This window comes from Nymphaea colorata, chromosome 9 (assembly GCF_008831285.2).
Source record: "Nymphaea colorata isolate Beijing-Zhang1983 chromosome 9, ASM883128v2, whole genome shotgun sequence".
Lineage (NCBI taxonomy): Eukaryota > Viridiplantae > Streptophyta > Magnoliopsida > Nymphaeales > Nymphaeaceae > Nymphaea > Nymphaea colorata.
The window spans coordinates 17643340-17660481 of NC_045146.1; the positions used below are offsets into that span (position 1 = coordinate 17643340).

A 17142-nucleotide genomic window follows, 5' to 3' on the forward strand; every position below is an offset into this window, starting at 1 on the left:
AATATTTTATTGATATGAAAGAGATTCAGCAGCAAAAACCAGGGTTGCTGTGTGAAGCAGTTGGTTTACCAATGAGTCAATTTGATACAGCGTGGTTGCTGCTTTTTAGGAGAGCTGTGGTGTACTTGATGCATGGAAATCACATAATTCCAATGAAGATTCAGTCGACAGGGCAGCCCTTGCAATTTTATTTTATTTTTATTTTTTAAAAAATGTTCATCTTTTTGGTTCTTCGAGAAGTATGCGCTGAGTTGTTGACTCGATGAGCATGATCAAATGATTTAGGCCACGTACTTTGGGCAGGCGACCAAGGCTGATTTTCACAGGTGCAATTTGTGGCAGCTAAGTTTTTCTTAGGGGGCGTTTGATTGCAAGAAAATAAAACATTGGTGATGCTGTTTTAAGTTGTAGGTGAAATTTTCCATTATCTATATGTTATATGAACAAACACAGGTGAAATTTATCCAAAGAAAATCACTTACTGTGTCAGAATTATGGCTTGAAGTTTAGGAGGGGATGTGCACCATGAGAAAAATATACCAGAAAAACTTTTTCCTGCAATAAGTATACCTCTTTTCTCTGTGGAACGTTGAAGAGTGGAACTTGGATCAACTAAATGCACTGGAAAATGGATCTAGTAAAGCCCGCATAACCAAATCTCATACCATATATGAACTGTAACTTAACTGTCATCCTTCTCTCTCTCTCATCTCTCTCTCAATCTCACATGCATCAAGCACCCGAAGGGACATAGAGTAACTGGTCGGATGTAGGTGCATAAAGCCAACGTGTGTCTCCTGTTCGATTCCCATGGGGGTGTGTCTTTCATGCCTTCCAAGCAAATGCTTATTCATTCTTACACGTATGTTATAACAACAGTAAATGGTATAGGTTAACGTTTACAATATTACGATTAGCCCCACCCCTAACAAGATCTCTTTATGGGTGAGAGGGGTTTTCCAAAAAGAAGGCCGAAGCACCCACCTAACCCTTTATCCTTTTAAAGTACAGGGCCTGCTTTTGAAGTCTCAGGTGTTGCACCCTCCCTCGGATCCTCTCTCGGATGGTGCTTCAGCTTTTACATCAGCCCTAACAGGGTCACACAAGTTATGATGATATGCAATGCTTCTTTATGTATTAATCTATTTTTATATCCCAAGTACTTTTATAATATATTAGTCCATTTTGCTTGGATATGATCTATTAGTGTAAAGAAAACGAAATAAGTAATCAATGATATCCATCAAACAACTGTTCCCTTGAAAATGTTAAAAGTCTAACTAGGCGGAGGCAGAAATTTGTGACTGAGAGGCGCTAATATAAGAAATCTTAAATTTTTGGAGCAGTAATAAGTAATAAATTAAATTATATGGAGAAATCACATATAAATAAAATCAATTATATGGGTCTGCGCAACTGCCTATACAAGCCAACACCTAGCTCTGCTGCTGGTCTTACCCAAGGGTGTTTGTTTTCCCATCGAACCATGGGTCATCTAGGGTTGTACATGAGCCGAGTTGAGCTCGGTTAGCTCGACTCAACTCAGCTTATATCTTGCTTGACTTGAGCTCGCTTGAGTTCGAGTCGAGCCGTACAATGTTAGCTTGAGCTCTACTTGGTAGACTAAGTCTCGGGTCAAGCTCGACTCATTTAATCTCAGTTACCTACTCTCCATTTGACTTGATTTCTTTCCTTGGTTTTAAGTTTGGAAATTACAAAACACAAAACCTGAATTAAACGAGCTTACCGGAGTTTAATTGAGTAGAGTTCTTGTTAACTCGAACTCGACTTGTTTATAAGCTTGAGTTTTTAATTAAGTTGTAAATCAGTCGAGCTCGAGCCTTCAGTTAAGCTGTAAAGGAATGGAGCTTGAGTGGAGCTTAACCAAACAAGTTCGACTCGAGCTCGAGTTGGCTCGGCTCGTTGTACAGCCCAACATGGACCATGAATTGCAGTCCACTTTGCGAAACAAACACTATTGTGTGTTCCCTACATCCTGCAAAACAAACAATGTTTTGTCACCATTAGGGCCGCATTCGTTGGGCCAAGGAGGAGGATTACTTCAAATTATGCAGTATGATTGAACTAAATATAATCTCTTGAAACTCATTGTTGGTTCTGCTTTTGCCTTTTCTGCTTGTGATTTTTGTTGGTTTGGTTGGGGAAAGCATTATGTGGCAAGTGGGGGGCATCGATAAAGAGCGCCACAGCAATCATGCTCATTTTAATATTGCTTCTTGGAGTTATTGCTGTCTATTACTTTACACTGATATATATTAACGTGTTGTAGGGTTATAATGATCTGCTAGATCAAAAGATCTCCCTTTGTAGCGTTCGATAAACTTTGGTCACAATCAACTTCATAATGCTCATAAAATGAAATTGGATCATATGAAACTCCGTAAATGATACTGAAGGTGTTGTACATACGAGGGATGTCTTGCTTTATACAATCTTACTTCACACAAGTCCTTGGGAAGCAAATAAGGACAATCTCACATTCGGACCTGACTAGCATAAATTTTGATACTTGTGGATAATTTTGTTGGATTTTATCTCTATCGGACTCTGATTTGCATATAGTTACGAAACTAATATGAGCTAATTAGTAATCTGATTGGATTTCTTTATCAGATCCAACTAAATGGATTCAAAATCAAATCAGGTATACAGGTTTCCAACATACATCGTCCTGCTCTTCACTTTAGAACCTTTTTTTAAACTATGATATGGTTTCAAAATTTTGATAGGAACTGCAGGATCATTTTTCAATTTTTTTATAGAATGCGTGAAATTTTTTAAAATTTATGTATAAATTTTAATTATTGTTTTTCTGTGCACCTTAGCTCTGGTTGTATTGTCAATTTAAGAGGGTGTTTAATAACAGGAATGCTGTGGTCTTTCTGACCAAACAAAGAACATAATGTTATGAAGAATACAACATTCCTGCTGCCAAACATCTTTTAACTGGGTATGCGGCGATAGAAACATTCACACAGTATTTCATAAATTTATTTCAAATATTAAGACAGATTCATTAAATGTTACATTCTAATGTTTTATAAATATGTTTCAACATCAATTGAAGCAGTTTCATGAAACGGCATGTTAGCGTTCTTGTTGCCAAACTCTTCCAAAGCTCAACATGCTATCTTTTATCTTTTTCTTTAATATTTTATATTTATATTTTAATTGGTATTTATATATTACTTTTTAACTTTAAAAAATATTAACTTTTCAAATAATTTTAACTTATTTGTTACCATTAGCTGAATAGGTGAATCGATCAGCCAATTCACCAATCTACCAGCGCTCCAGTATCGGTTCAAGAACTGATTTTTTTTGCAACATTCTTTGCGAACTTAGGTCATGCCAACTTGACCAAATTTTCATTTTTTCAATGCCTGAACTTACCCTCAAATTCATTCCGAATTGAAGTGGACTATTCAGAGCAATAAAAAAACTATAGCTTTACTTCCAAGTTGGGATCAGTTCAAATAAATGCAGAATAAAGACCATTCAAAAAAAGAAAAAAACAGTTAAAAGTGAGTCCTAAACCTTTGGTTTGAGATTTTGCATGTCGAGTTGCTATTACAAGGAATATGCTTTCTTCTAGAGATTTGAATATCTGACAATAAAAAATCAAATAAATTACAAATAACTAAAAAAAAAATGGAACCATGACTTGGCGCAGTTTAAAATAAAGTGTTCAAATTGAAGGTGTAAAGTTCAATTCCTCCATAGAAATGGAAAGATGGTTCTAGTGTGTGTATGTGATATATATATATATGAACTGGGAACTAGGGGCCCAATGTCTAAATTGGGACATAAATTTCAACACAAGTCCAAAAATCACAAAAGAATTGACACAAATGGTACCCACATGAGAAATCTTCAACAGTTAGATAAAAATCTCAATACAAGTCCAAACCTACAAAGTGGAACCAATTTGTAGCCAGATGAGAAATCTTCAACAGTTAGAATATAAATCTCTAATACAAGTCCAACACCACAAAGAATTGATACCAATGGGTACCCACATGAGACAATGTTGAGTGGGATTTTGAATGGAGAATGCTATGCACAAGTCCACTCTATAGAAGAAAGTTACATGGGTTGACAATTTCATATATTATTAGCACCCAAAAAAGGAATCACATGGAAAGTGAGGGTGTGAATCATCCCACTGAGGGCAGAATGAAACCAAGTGTTTTCCTTCATACAAGTGGGAACTTAGATAATGAGGTTGGGAGCACTATGTTGAATGAAATTGTTGAAATTTGGTGATTGGAAAAGTTGGTCAGAAAAGTGAAGGAAAAGGGCACCAACTCCACAAAGAGGACATCTGCAAATTGAAAGGAGGTCAATGGAGGCTCCTCATTTAGTGGGTCTTACTAAAAAGGCAAGTAGGTTTTGGCTGTCTATGCATGGTTTCTTGTCTCTGCATTTTTGCCTTTTGGACTTTGGCTGGTAAACAGGCATATACTCGTGGCCTCCGCAGCAACAACGATGCCTAGCAGGGTTGCCTAGAATGCCCGGCGATGCGTCGCTGGCGCCGGGGACGGCCTCCCCTCTGCAAAAGAAACGTTGCTGAACGGAAAACTTTTTTTTCGCATGGGAGGCAGTTGCGGCGTTTGGAAGCGGCGACCGGCTTCTCCCACAGCTGAAAACGGAGGTGGTTGCCGCCCCCGCCTTTAAAAAAAATTTGCTTGAATGACAAATTTTTTATACCCAATGTCACAATGGACGGCCGGCCGGGTCGTCATTGGCTGTCCGGCCATCTACACAGCCAGCGACACCTCGGCAGGCTGCTCATGGCGGCATTGAGAGACAAACTTTTTTACCACAGGGGAGGCCAGCGAGGCCCCGGCGGAAAGGGGAGGTAGTGGCCTCCCCCGCAGTTCTCCTCGACGGGTTGGAGAGTTTCATTTTTTTTTTTTAATTTGTTTTAAAGAAAACATTGAACGTTTGATGCAGACATCGGATGCTCAATGTTGCGCGTAGTCGCTACATTGTTTTCTGGCGCGGTTCACAATTTCGTTATTTTTTTAATCTTTGTTCACGAATCATAATTTTTCCTTTCACAACAGGCAACAATTCAAATCTTAGCAGGCAGCCCAGAATCTGAGTTACCTTCTCTCCGAGGCATTCCAGTTGATCACGCACACTCACACACACACAGAACAGAAGGAGACCTATGTTATGGAACTTTTTAGTTATTTGAGGGCATCTTGTCTCTTGAATTTCTTGCCAAGTTGCTGTAGTCAAATGAACTCACTGTGTTTCCTTGTTGTCCCTATCAGAATTTTTCTTTTCTACGCAGTGAGTTTTCCCCATGTTGCCATGTTGGTAGCGTTATTTTAGGCAAAGCAAGCCAAAGTTAATGATTTCTGTACGTTAATTTGTGAGGCCAAGTCGGGGTTTCACTTGTTCTTCTCTAGTTCTGTTTCCTTTTGGCAGGGAACTAGCGCTTTCTTCCCGTAATTTTTTGTAGGGAAAACTGATCACACGCCGAGTAAGCTTTTGTGCAGTTGTTCTAGAAAGCAAGCCCATTGTAAGATGGTTCGAGTTCGAGTTCACTGGATAAACTGATCTAAAGAATAGATGACCTCCTTGCTTAAGAAAAGAAGTTCCAGCCTTCCAGGTTGCTGGAACTTGATTTCAAGCTAAGGCTTCTTTCTCACCAGTTGCTTTGCTGAAACATTTACGAATTTCAGCAAACTTTTGCAGCTGATAATTATTTTATAAGCTTGAAGGTGCCACAGCTGCTGATCCTTAACAAGCACAAAGGTTGAACATTTTAAATATTTTAAAGGATGAGGAGTCTTAAGTGAAAGACGTGAAACCAATGTTGTTTTCAAGTATTTCCGGTGAATACACATGCCATCAAGTTTAATTTTCGTCATGCCCAAAGCCGGACAAGCAAGGGACTAAAGGATGTGACCGATGAATTTCAGGCGTTAGTTTAGCAGTACATAGAAAACAACCATCAAACACTGACACCACAGGATCACCAAGAAGGGCCTGAACTGCCTACCATAGTTGATACTCCAAATTGCAGAATATTGGTGAAGTTATAAATTGAACATTGAGAAAAATGCCGTCTTAACTTCAGCTTTATGCACTATTTTTTCATGTCTAAGAGAAAAGGATTCACTTTCAAAGTCTCTTAAATTCAGAAAAGTAAAACACAAAGCAATTTCTCGAGAGCGTGCAAAAGTGTTTGCTAGCTACTGCAAGGTTCTTCAGAAAGTTGCATTTGGTAACACATCACTTGCCTGTTATATCCAATAGTTTTATTCTTTTCAGGTTTTCCATTTTGTTCAATATACTTTTACAAACAAATCCATGCTCCAGTTTGCCTAGTATAGTTGGTTAAACTTGCAATTGAATCTGGCAAACTGGCTGATCTGCAGCAAGCATGATGATAACAGGAGACACCTTCAAACTTTCAATGACCCTATCAAAACATGAAGTTGTCTGCAATTGGTGCAGAAAGCAAGCCTATCTCTAGCAAGTTGTTGTTCATGTCATTAATCAAAATTTCTTATTGCAAGGTTCTGGACTGAGAACAAGCTTTGCAGACATTGACAAGTTTCCTGTGCTTTCGACGATACCCCCCAGTATTTGGAAGCACCAGTGTTGCTAGTACATTGCCTTGCAGATGGAATTGGCAATTCATCTTCATCCTTAGCATAATCCAACACCATCCTTTATAGGTAGTTCTCGACTGTTCATTATTTTGCTGTGGCACGAAATCTCATGCATGTCTTGAGAAATATCATCAACTCTTTAACAGAACTACTAAAAAAGAATACTTAGCTGGCTTTGCAATTCCATAAATCTGAAAGCCATGCCTTACCAAGCACTTGAAAAACAAGTTTTCGATTCAAATACTAGACTCCCTTGCACAACCTTAAGAGGGTGTCCAATAATAGGAAACACCGCATTCTTTGAAATGCGGTGAACATAGTGTTCAAAAGAATGAAAACTTCTTGTTACCGAACGCCCTCTAATGGGTCGTTTGGTAGCAAAGACACTCAAACTAATATTTGAGGCAAATTGATTGAACACTCTCTCAGTGTCCTTTGTACCACACGACTCCCAAAGTAACCCTCAAACTTGGTCAAGATCCACTCCCAAATGGATCTGGGGTACAGCTCTTGCAGATCTGTGGGTAGGCCGAATTGGACTCAGTTTAGTCCCCAATATGTCATCTAACCATGAAAGAGAAATGAGATCAATGCTTTTCTTCTTGCAAAAAGTGAAGCAGTGAACTATCTAATGGTAATCATATTTCTTATGCACTTGCAAGCATTCATTTTCTTTTCCTGGGAGTATCTGATACATTTAGAAACAGCATAACGAAATTGTGTTAACAAAGAAAGATGACTTCCATTTAACAATATTTCATTTTAAGGAGCCATGTGATTGAGAAGATGTTGCATCTTCATTTGATGAATCTGGTTCAAGAAAGCATCCAGTTGTTTCTTTAAATTCTCTCGATATGCGGAAGAACTGACCCTCATTTTCTGCTTGACGTGCATCTCGTATTGCTTTGCTTCCGGTGCAGTTCAAGCTCCATCAAGTACGGGTCCTTCTGCTGTCGGAGCTTCTCTTCTATGGCTTGCAGTTCTGCATCGCTTTCGGTTTCTTCTGGGTCGATAGAGCAGCCTGAGCTCGCTTCTGAGGGTAATACGTTGTTCAACTCACGACAAGTCCTCGCAACAACCATGTTCACCAGCTTTGCTTCATTGCTGGTAAATTCAGCATGAAAGGAGAAGTGCACAAAAGTAATAAGAAAGACTCATCTTGACATAATATCCCGCCACCCCTAAAAAAATGAATAATCTTCTTTTACTTATTCCACTTTCCCGAGTAAAAGAACTATGGGTTCAAAGGCTCTTTTTTTATACTGTTTTGGAAATCCAGATTCTAAGCACTCGATCTTATGAATATGTAAAGGGGTTCATTAAACTTAGTATGAAAAGGAGGGAACTTAACAGATACTTCAAGAAGTCTGACGATCACTTGGCCTGCCTGACATGCTTGCTGGAGCTTTTGAAAGAGAAAATGATAAAAGGATAAATTGGCAAGTATATATGGATACCTATGCTCAAGTTTTATCTTTTTTAAGTATTGTCAAGTAATTAAGGATGTCTTAATGACATCTTCTACCATGTTTAGACAAAGTAAAATATCTATTTGATCAAAAGCGACGAAAGATACCGATCGATCGTAAACTTGAGGCAATGAGGTTCAAGGAAAAGCAGAAAAAAAAAAAAAAGTCCAGCAGTAAAGTGGGGCGTCCTCTGATTCCTGAACACCTCCCTCTCTTTCAAACCCCAAAGAGCAGCAACAACGGGATGGAGAAACCAGTAACTTTTTTTCATTTTTCAGTCAAGCGGCCAGTAAAAAATGTTCCTCATAAAATTTGTCATTGTCCCGTTGCTTGGGTGCTGGAAACAATGGCCGCCTTTTTCCTTTTTTACTTAATTACAAATAACTGCCCAAGTAAAGAGTTAATAGCGAAAGGGTGCCTAATTTTTCCCTTTTATTTTGAATATTATAAAGCTGGTGTCACCCGTCACACCAGTCGTTGACTTCTCCTCCAGTAGGTGGTCGGAAGCAGGCAGGCTCCGAATTTTTTTAAATATTTTGCAATTTGCATAAAATGGCATTTCTTTCTCCTATAATGAAGTCAACGTAGCCAAATTACTCTCTCACTGTTCACTGTACAGGAAGAAGAAGGATGTTCCCCTCGTCCCCTGACTTTGATGGTAAAGTGGAACTAAGTTCAAGTTTCTGCATCATCCCGATGAAATCAGAATTAGCTATAAAGATGGCGTGATTACCAGTCAATCATTGGAATCAGACGTTCAATGCAGATATCCCCACAAGTATGAAAAAAATGCATGGGATGTAACCTATTCAATTGAAAATCTTAGCTCAAACTACGGTTTAAGAATCGATCCATAAAAAACAGACGGTTGATAATTAGACCATCCATGCAATTCAATTCGTTTTCGAAAATGCGGAGATTCGCTTCTTATTTGGGGGTCCATGAATGCTCACCCATTTGCAGTGTTCCGGAGATCATAACCATAGATTTCAGCTACTCCTTTTAGGGCACCCTTCCACTCGTTGATCGTCTTCTCATCGAATCGCAGCCGATGGCGAACGAAGGCTGCCTCATACAGACTGCTCTGATGCCGCACCACCGTCGGGTCGACGTCATAGAAGATGGGAATGATCTTCTTGTTGCAGTTCACCATCATGGCAAGTTCCATTAAGCACCAGCTTGAGTCGACGTAGGACTGAGAGAGCACGGGTATGCAGACCGCCGACCCCTCGATCGCCCGCCAAATAGTCTCCGTGATTCTCTCGCCCTTCTGCAAGTCTTCCTCGTCCAAGAAGGTCCTGATGCCGCTCCGCTTGAGAGCATGGGAAAGGTGGCTTGTGAAGCCGTTCCGAGTTTCCGATCCCGTGAAACTCAGAAATACTTCAAACCCTGGTGTAGACGACGACGACATCTCGGATGCCGTGGAAGGTAACAAAACCAGTGAGTCTTGGGAAGAAGACTGGAGAGGAACGAGAGGAAGAAGCAAGGAGGAGTTGACCAAGACCAAGGAGACGAATTCTAAAACAAATAAGGTGATGAAAACATTAGACAAAAACGCTTAAATATCACTCAACCGTAAGTTTTCGTCTTGACACAGTCCTAAAAACTCCGGCTTTTCACTCTAACGGTAGGATTTTTTTTACTCAGAGTTTTTTTATTTTTCTTAAATTGCTATTAGCATTTTAAAAAAATGTTTGAACGAGGGCATTTTTATCTTTTATCTTATTATTTTAATATTTTTTTAAATTGAGTGTTTCTTCGACAGTTGCATGAAAAGTTAAAGGTCTCTTTGATAAATTTCAAGAATATTTAGACGGTTATTTGATATTGGCCTATTTCATTAGGCGTCTATTTATAATTTTTTAGTCAATAACTTAATCAAACGGCCGTGAATGGTGGGGCTCCAAGACCCTATTTATGCATTTTGCCCTGTACAATCTACCGCTTCATTAAGTACGGTGCATCTATTTTTCTTCAAACGGCTGTGAATGTTGGGGTTGGAGAGTTTTTTTTTTTTTTTTTTTTGCTAATTCGTTTTAAAGAAAACATTGAACGTTTGCTGCAGACATCGGGTGCTCAATGTTGAGCGTAGTCGCTACATTATTTCATTTAATTTTTTAATCTTTCTTTACGAATCATAATTTTTCCTTTTACGACAGGCAACAATTCAAATCTTAGCAGAAAGCCCAGAATCTGAGTTACCTCCTCTCCGAGGCATTCCAATTGATCACGCACACTCACACACACAGAACAAAGGAGACCTCTGTCATGGAACTTTTTAGCTATTTGTGGGCGTCTTGTCTCTTGAATTTCTTGCCAAGTTGCTATAGTCAAATGAACTCACTGTGTTTTCTTGTTGTCCCTATCAGAATTTTTCTTTTCTACGCAGTGAGTTTTCCCCATGTTGGCAGCGTTATTGTAGAAAAAGCAAGCCAAAGTCAATGATTTCTGTAGGTTAACTTGTGAGGCCAAGTCGGGGTTTCACTTGTTCTTCTCTAGTTTTGTTTCCTCTTGGCAGGGAACTAGCGCTTTCTTCCTGTAATTTTTTGTAGGGAAATCTGATCACACGCCGAGTAAGCTTTTGTGCAGTTGTTCTAGAGAGCAAGGCCATTGTTAGATGGTTCGAGTTCGAGTTTAGTGGGTAAACTGATCTAAAGAATAGATGACCTCCTTGCTTAAGAAAAGAAGTTCCAGCCTTCCAGGTTGCAGGAACTTGATTTCCAGCTAAGGCTTCTTTCTCACCACTTGCTTTGCTGAAACGTTTACGAATTTCAGCAAACTTTTGCAGCTGATAATTATTTTGTAAGCTTGAAGGTGCCACAGCTGCTGATCCTTAACAAGCTCAAAGGTTGAACATTTTAAATATTTTAAAGGATGACGAGTCTTAAGTGAAAGACGTGAAACCAATGTTGTTCTCAAGTATTTCCAGTGAATACACATGCCATCAAGTTTAATTTTCGTCATGTCCAAAACCGAACAAGGAAGGAACTAGAGGATGTGGCCGATGAAATTCAGGCATTAGTTTAGCTGTATCATAGGAAACAACCATCAAACACTAACACCACCGTTCATACTCCGAATTGCAGAATATTGGTGAAGTTATAAATTGAACATTGAGAAAATGCCGTCTCAACTTCAGCTTTATGCACAATTTTTTCATGTCTAAGAGAAAAGGACTCATTTTCAAAGACAGTACAGTTGTCAAGTTTATATATTTAAGTTCAAATTCATGACTATCTGGGAGTGGGGATCGATTCGTCCCTAGATTTTTAAGTTGCTTAACGTTTGCTGAACAGGAATGTAGCTTCACCAGTGCATGATCCTCACAAGAATCAGACCGCATGTTGTAAGTAAAATCTATTGCAAGTCGGTCCCTTTTCTGGGTAGTGTGTACTCTTATCGATGTGCAGCTGCATTCTAGGTTAGATGCAACATTTTAACATAATTAGAATTTAGAACTAACTTCTTAACTGGGGTTTACCAGTTACATCAAATTTACTGTGACCTAGTTGGCATAAAGGAAGCACCTACCTGCTTTTTCAATTAGCATTTTGTTCCAGAACGATTGACCAACGCCGGATCTATTAGACTCCCATTTGGTCCATAGTGTATACTTTTCTCTTAAATTCAGAAAAGTAAAACACAAAGCAATTTCTCGAGAGCGTGCAAAAGCTTTTGCTCGCTACTTCAAGGTTCATCAGAAAGTTGCATTTGGTAACACATCACTTGCCTGCTATATCCAATAGTTTTATTCTTTTCAGGTTTTCAATTTTGTTCAATAAACTTCTACTAACGAATCCATGCTTCAATTTGCCTAGTTTAGTTGGTTAATCTTGCAACTGAATCAGGCAAGCTGGCTGATATGCTGCAAGCAAGATGATAACAAGAGACACCTTCAAACTTTTAATGGCCCTATTGAAACATGAAGAAGTCTGCAATTAATGCAGAAAGCAAGCCTGTCTCTAGCAAGTTGTTGTTCATGTCATTAATCAAGATTTCTTATTGCAAGGTTCTGGACTGAGAACAAGCTTTGAAGACATTGACAAGTTTCCTGTGCTTTCGACGATACCCCCCAGTATTTGGAAGCACCAGTGTTGCTAGTACATTGCCTTGCAGATGGAATTGGCAATTCATCTTCATCCTTAGCATAATCCAACACCATCCTTTATAGGTAGTTCTCGACTGTTCATTATTTTGCTGTGGCACGAAATCTCATGCATGTCTTGAGAAATATCATCAACTCTTTGACAGAACTACTAAAAAAGAATACTTAGTTGGCTTTGCAATTCCATAAATCTGAAAGCCATGCCTTACCAAGCACTTGAAAAACAAGTTTTCGACTCAAATACTAGACTCCCTTGCACAACCTTAAGAGGGTGTCTAGTAATAGGAAACACCGCATTCTTTGAAATGCGGTGAACATAGTGTTCACAAGAATGAAACCTTCCTGTTACCGAACGCCCTCTAATGGGTCGTTTGGTAGCAAAGACACTCAAAGAGTGTCCAATGAATCTGTTCTAACATTTGAGGCAAATTCATTGAACATTCTCTCTGTGTCCTTGGTACCATACGAACCCAAAAGTAACTCTCAAACTTGGTCAAGATCCACTTCCAAATGGATCTAGGGTACAGCTCTTGCAGATCAATATTATCTGTGGGTAGGCCGAATTGGACTCCGTTTAGTCCCCATTATGTCGTCTACCCATGAAAGAAAAATGAGTTCGAAATGAGATCAATGCTTTTCTTCTTGCAAAAAGTGAAGCAGTGAACTATCTAATGGTAATCCTATTTCTTATGCACTTGCAAGCATTCATTTTCTTTTCCTGGGAGTATCTGATACATTTATAAACAGCATGATGAAATTGTGTTAACAAAGAAAGATGACTTCCATTTAACAATATTTCGTTTTAAGGTGCCATGTGATTGAGAAGATGTTGCATCTTCATTTGGTGAATCTGCTTCAAGAAAGCATCCAGTTGTTTCTTTAGATTCTCTCGATCTGCGGAAGAACTGATCCTCATTTTCTGCTTGACGTGCATTTCGTATTGCTTCCGGTGCAGTTCAAGCTCCATCAAGTAGGGGTCCTTCTGCTGTCGTAGCTTCTCTTCTATGGCTTGCAGTTCTGCATCGCTTTCGGTTTCTTCTGGGTCGATAGAGCAGCCTGAGCTCGTTTCTTTTTTCAACTCACGAGAAACCCTCTCAACAACCATGCTCACCAGCTTTGCTTCATTGCTGGTAAAATCCGCATGAAAGAAGAAGTGCACAAAAGTACATGTCAAAATCATATGCCAATCTTCTTATACTTATTTCTTCACGGAAAGATAAGCTCATGTGATGATAAATAAGACTCATGTTGACATAATATCCCGCCAGCCCCCCAAAAAATGAACAACCTTCTTCTACTTATTCCACTTCCCTGAGTAAAATAGCAATGGTTCAAAGGCTCATTTTTATACTGTTTTGAAAATCCAGATTCTAAACACTCGATCTTCAGGGTTCATTAAACTTGGTAGGAAAAGGAGGAAACCTAGCAGGAACTCCAGTAAGTCTGATGATCACTTGGCTTGCCTGACATGCTTGCTGAAGCTTTTGAAAGAGAAAATGATAAAAGGATAAATTGGCAAACATGTATGGATATCTATGCTCAAGTTTTATCTTTTAAGTATTGTCAAGTAAATAAGGATGTCTCAGTGACATCTTCTATCATGTATGGACAAAGTAAAATATCTTATGTTTGATCAAAAGCGACGAAAGATACCGATCGATCGTAAACTTGAGGCAATGAGGTTCAAGGAAAAAAAGAAAAAAAAACCAGCAATAAAGTGGGGCGTCCTCTGATTCCTGAACCCCTTCCTCTCTTTGGGATCAAATCCCAAAGAGCAGCAACTACAGGATGGAGAAACCACAGTAACTTTTTTTTTTTTTTTCATTTTTCAGTCAAGCGGCCAATCAAAAATGTTTCCCGTAAAATTTATCATTGTCCCGTTGCTGGGGTGCTGGAAACAATGGCCGCTTTTTTCCTTTTTTACTTATTTACAGAGAACTGTCCAAGTAAAGAGTTAATAGCAAAAGGGTGCCTAACTTTTCCTTTTTTTTTTATATTATAAAGCTGGTGTCACCCGTCACACCAGTCGTTGACTTCTCCTCCGGTAGGTGGTCGGAAGCAGGCAGGCTCCATTTCCAATCTTTTAAATTTTCAATTTGCATAAAATGGCTTTTCTCTTATAATGAAGTCAACGTAACCAAATTACTCTCTCACTGTACAGGAAGGAGAAGGATGATTCCCTCGTCCCCTGACTTTGATGGTAAAGTGGAACTAAGTTCAAGTATCTGCATCATCCCGATGAAATCAGAATTAGCTATAAAGATGGCGTGATTACCAGTCTATCATTGGAATCAGATCTTCAATGCAGATCTCCCCACAAGTATGAAAAAAATGCATGTGATGTAACTCAATCAATTGAAAATCTTAGCTCAAACTATGGTTTAAGGGTCGATCCATAAAAAACTGACGGTTGATAATTAGACCATGCATGCAATTCAATTCGCTTTCGAAAATGCATCTATGAGTTTTCGAATACGCCAAACTTCGAATATGAGGGTAAGAGATGCGGAGATTCGCTTCTTATTTGGGGGTCCATGAACTTCGCTCACCCATTTGCAGTGTTCCTGCGATCATAACCAGAGATTTCAGCAACTCCTTTTAGGGCACCCTTCCACTCGTTGATCGTCTTCTCATCGAATCGCAGCCGATGGCGATCGAAGGCTGCCTTATACGAACTGCTCTGATGCCGCACCACCGTCGGTTCGACGTCGTAGAAGATAGGAATGATCTTCTTGTTGCAGTTCACCATCATGGCAAGTTCCATTAAGCACCAGCTCGAGTCGGCGTAGGACTGAGAGAGCACGGGTATGCAGATCGCCGACCCCTCGATCGCCCTGCAAATAGTCTCCGTGATTCTCTCGCCCTTCTGCAAGTCTTCCTCGTCCAAGAAGGTCCTGATGCCGCTCTGCTTGAGAGCATGGGAAAGGTGGCTTGTGAAGCCGTTCCGAGTTTCCGGTCCCCTGAAACTCAGAAATACTTGAAACCCTGGTGTAGACGACGATGACATCTCGGATGCCGTGGAAGGTAACTAAACCAGCAAGTCCTGGGAAGAAGACTGGAGAGGAACGAGAGAAGAAGCAAGGAGGAGCCGACCAAGACTTAGGAGACGAATATCATGTAATTGTAAATTAGGTGACGAAAACATTAGAAAAAAGCGCTTAAATATCACGCAATCGTAAGTTTTCGGCGACACAGTTCTAAAAACTCCGGCTTTTCACTCTAACGGTGGGATTTTTTTTACTCAGAGTTTTTTTTTAATTTTTCTCAAATTGTCGTTAAGCATTTAAAAAAAATGTTTTGACGAGGGCATTTTTATATTTTATCTTATTATTTTAATATTTTTTAAAATTGAGTGTTTGTTCGACAGTTGCATGGAAAGTTAAAAGACTCAAAGGTCTCTTTGATAAATTTCAAGAATATTTAGACGGTTGTTTGATATTGGCCTATTTCATTAGGCGTCTATCTATAATTTGTTTTTAGTTTTCAAAGGCTGGTTAATCAAACGGCTGGTGAATGTTGGGGCTCCAAAACCCCATTTATGCATTTGGCCCCTTACAATCTACGGCTTCATTAAGTACGGGGCATCTATTTTTTTTTTTTCACGTTTTCATTTTGGTTCTTCCAAAAGGTGTTTTTACTTTTTCTCAACTTTTTTGTCAAGACTGTTAATAAGCAAAAATAAACCATAGAAGCTTGCCTAATTTTGATAAGGAGTCGAGCAAAGTTAAAGATTAAAAGAAATTGAGCTCCAAGATATGTTCCTACACAACAAACAAACATCAGACTGAACATACAAAACGGACAGAACCACCAAGATATGAAACAAATGCCGGCCAGAATAGAGTAATACGAAAACAAATGTAGGATAACGTGATGTCCTATGCCTGAATTCACCAAACCATAGTAAGAGAACTATTGTGGTGGACAGGACATCCTATTTGTTCTGTCTTAAGCATCAGTAATCAAACAATCTCTCAGGTTTTCAAACAACCAATGTCCTTCCATGGATGTGATCCACATACTTTATTCAACAAATAAAGACTTTTCAAGCACATTCTTTGAAAGTAGGAAAAAGAAAATAAATGAAATACAGTTACTAACATTGTATCAAATTTGATGGGCCAAACCAATACAGCTTTATCTTAAAACAAAAAAAGAAGCTGACCTAAAACATTATTTACCACAAAAAAATTTGTTGAGTACAACTATGTGACTAAATCAAGTAAAACAAATGTTTTTTAAGCACAGGAGACACAAAAAATTTGTGATGTATCGGCCCATGCTACACAGGTGACTTGCATCATTATCGTATGCACTTAATCACTTCTGTTCAAAGTCTATAGTGAAATAATCAGATATCAAATAACCTGGTGTGTGTTCTTTTGATTCCTCAGAAGAAAGCGCTCCCATTTCTTAACTATTGACAACATATCATATCAGGTCGTGTCTGCAACAATTGCTCACTTCAGCATAACCTTGATCATTAATCAAAAGATTTAAATTGGAGAATTTGGTTCCTGTCCACCCACGCAAATGGAAAGGCCAAAGTTGCCAATTTCACAAGTATTAACTTCGATAATGTGCAGCAGAAGTTAGCAGTTTTTGCAGACATGCACAAACCAATAGTAAGAGTACACTTTATTCAACACCTCAAATATGCCGCTTCTGCTTCCTATCTTGCTTGACATGCTCGAATCCGGTCCATGCAAACGAGGGACAGGAATCAAGTAAAGAAGCTACCAAGAGGGTGATAACAGTAGAACTAATTGGCTTAAAGTCTCCAAGTTCAAATATACTCAGGGTTCATTGCGTGGTTAATACTGTAAGTTCTTTATTGTAAGGGTGACTCAATGGAAGTGAGTACTTCGGGTTTTACATCAAGAGACAATCTGAAGTAGTTACAAGAACTGTAGCT

At 39.0% G+C, this 17142-nt stretch overlaps 2 protein-coding genes across 2 annotated transcripts; both read right to left on the bottom strand.

Moving 5' to 3' along the window:
• Positions 1 to 7313: 7313 nt before the first annotated feature.
• Positions 7314 to 9635, bottom strand: LOC116261145 (disease resistance protein L6-like). The gene is made up of 2 exons (XM_031639776.2): positions 9076 to 9635; positions 7314 to 7757 (listed from the first exon to the last, which is right to left on the bottom strand). The coding sequence occupies exons 1-2, from the start codon at positions 9531 to 9533 to the stop codon at positions 7526 to 7528; spliced, it is 690 nt and encodes a 229-aa protein (XP_031495636.1). The 5' UTR covers positions 9534 to 9635; the 3' UTR covers positions 7314 to 7525.
• Positions 9636 to 12950: 3315 nt separating this feature from the next.
• On the bottom strand, positions 12951 to 15330 carry LOC116261236 (disease resistance protein L6-like). The gene is made up of 2 exons (XM_031639907.2): positions 14777 to 15330; positions 12951 to 13354 (listed from the first exon to the last, which is right to left on the bottom strand). Exons 1-2 carry the CDS (start codon positions 15232 to 15234, stop codon positions 13030 to 13032), a joined length of 783 nt encoding a protein of 260 aa, XP_031495767.1. The 5' UTR covers positions 15235 to 15330; the 3' UTR covers positions 12951 to 13029.
• Between the last annotated feature and the right edge of the window lie 1812 nt (positions 15331 to 17142).

Coding starts and splice junctions, on each gene's coding strand:
- LOC116261145 (XM_031639776.2), bottom strand. CDS start 9,533: ATGTCGTCGTCGTCTACACCAGGGTTTGAAGTATTTCTGAGTTTCACG. Junction 7,758..9,075: donor CTCCGGAACACTGCAAATGG/GTGAGCATTCAT, acceptor TGAATTTACCAG/CAATGAAGCAAAGCTGGTGA.
- LOC116261236 (XM_031639907.2), bottom strand. CDS start 15,234: ATGTCATCGTCGTCTACACCAGGGTTTCAAGTATTTCTGAGTTTCAGG. Junction 13,355..14,776: donor CGCAGGAACACTGCAAATGG/GTGAGCGAAGTT, acceptor GGATTTTACCAG/CAATGAAGCAAAGCTGGTGA.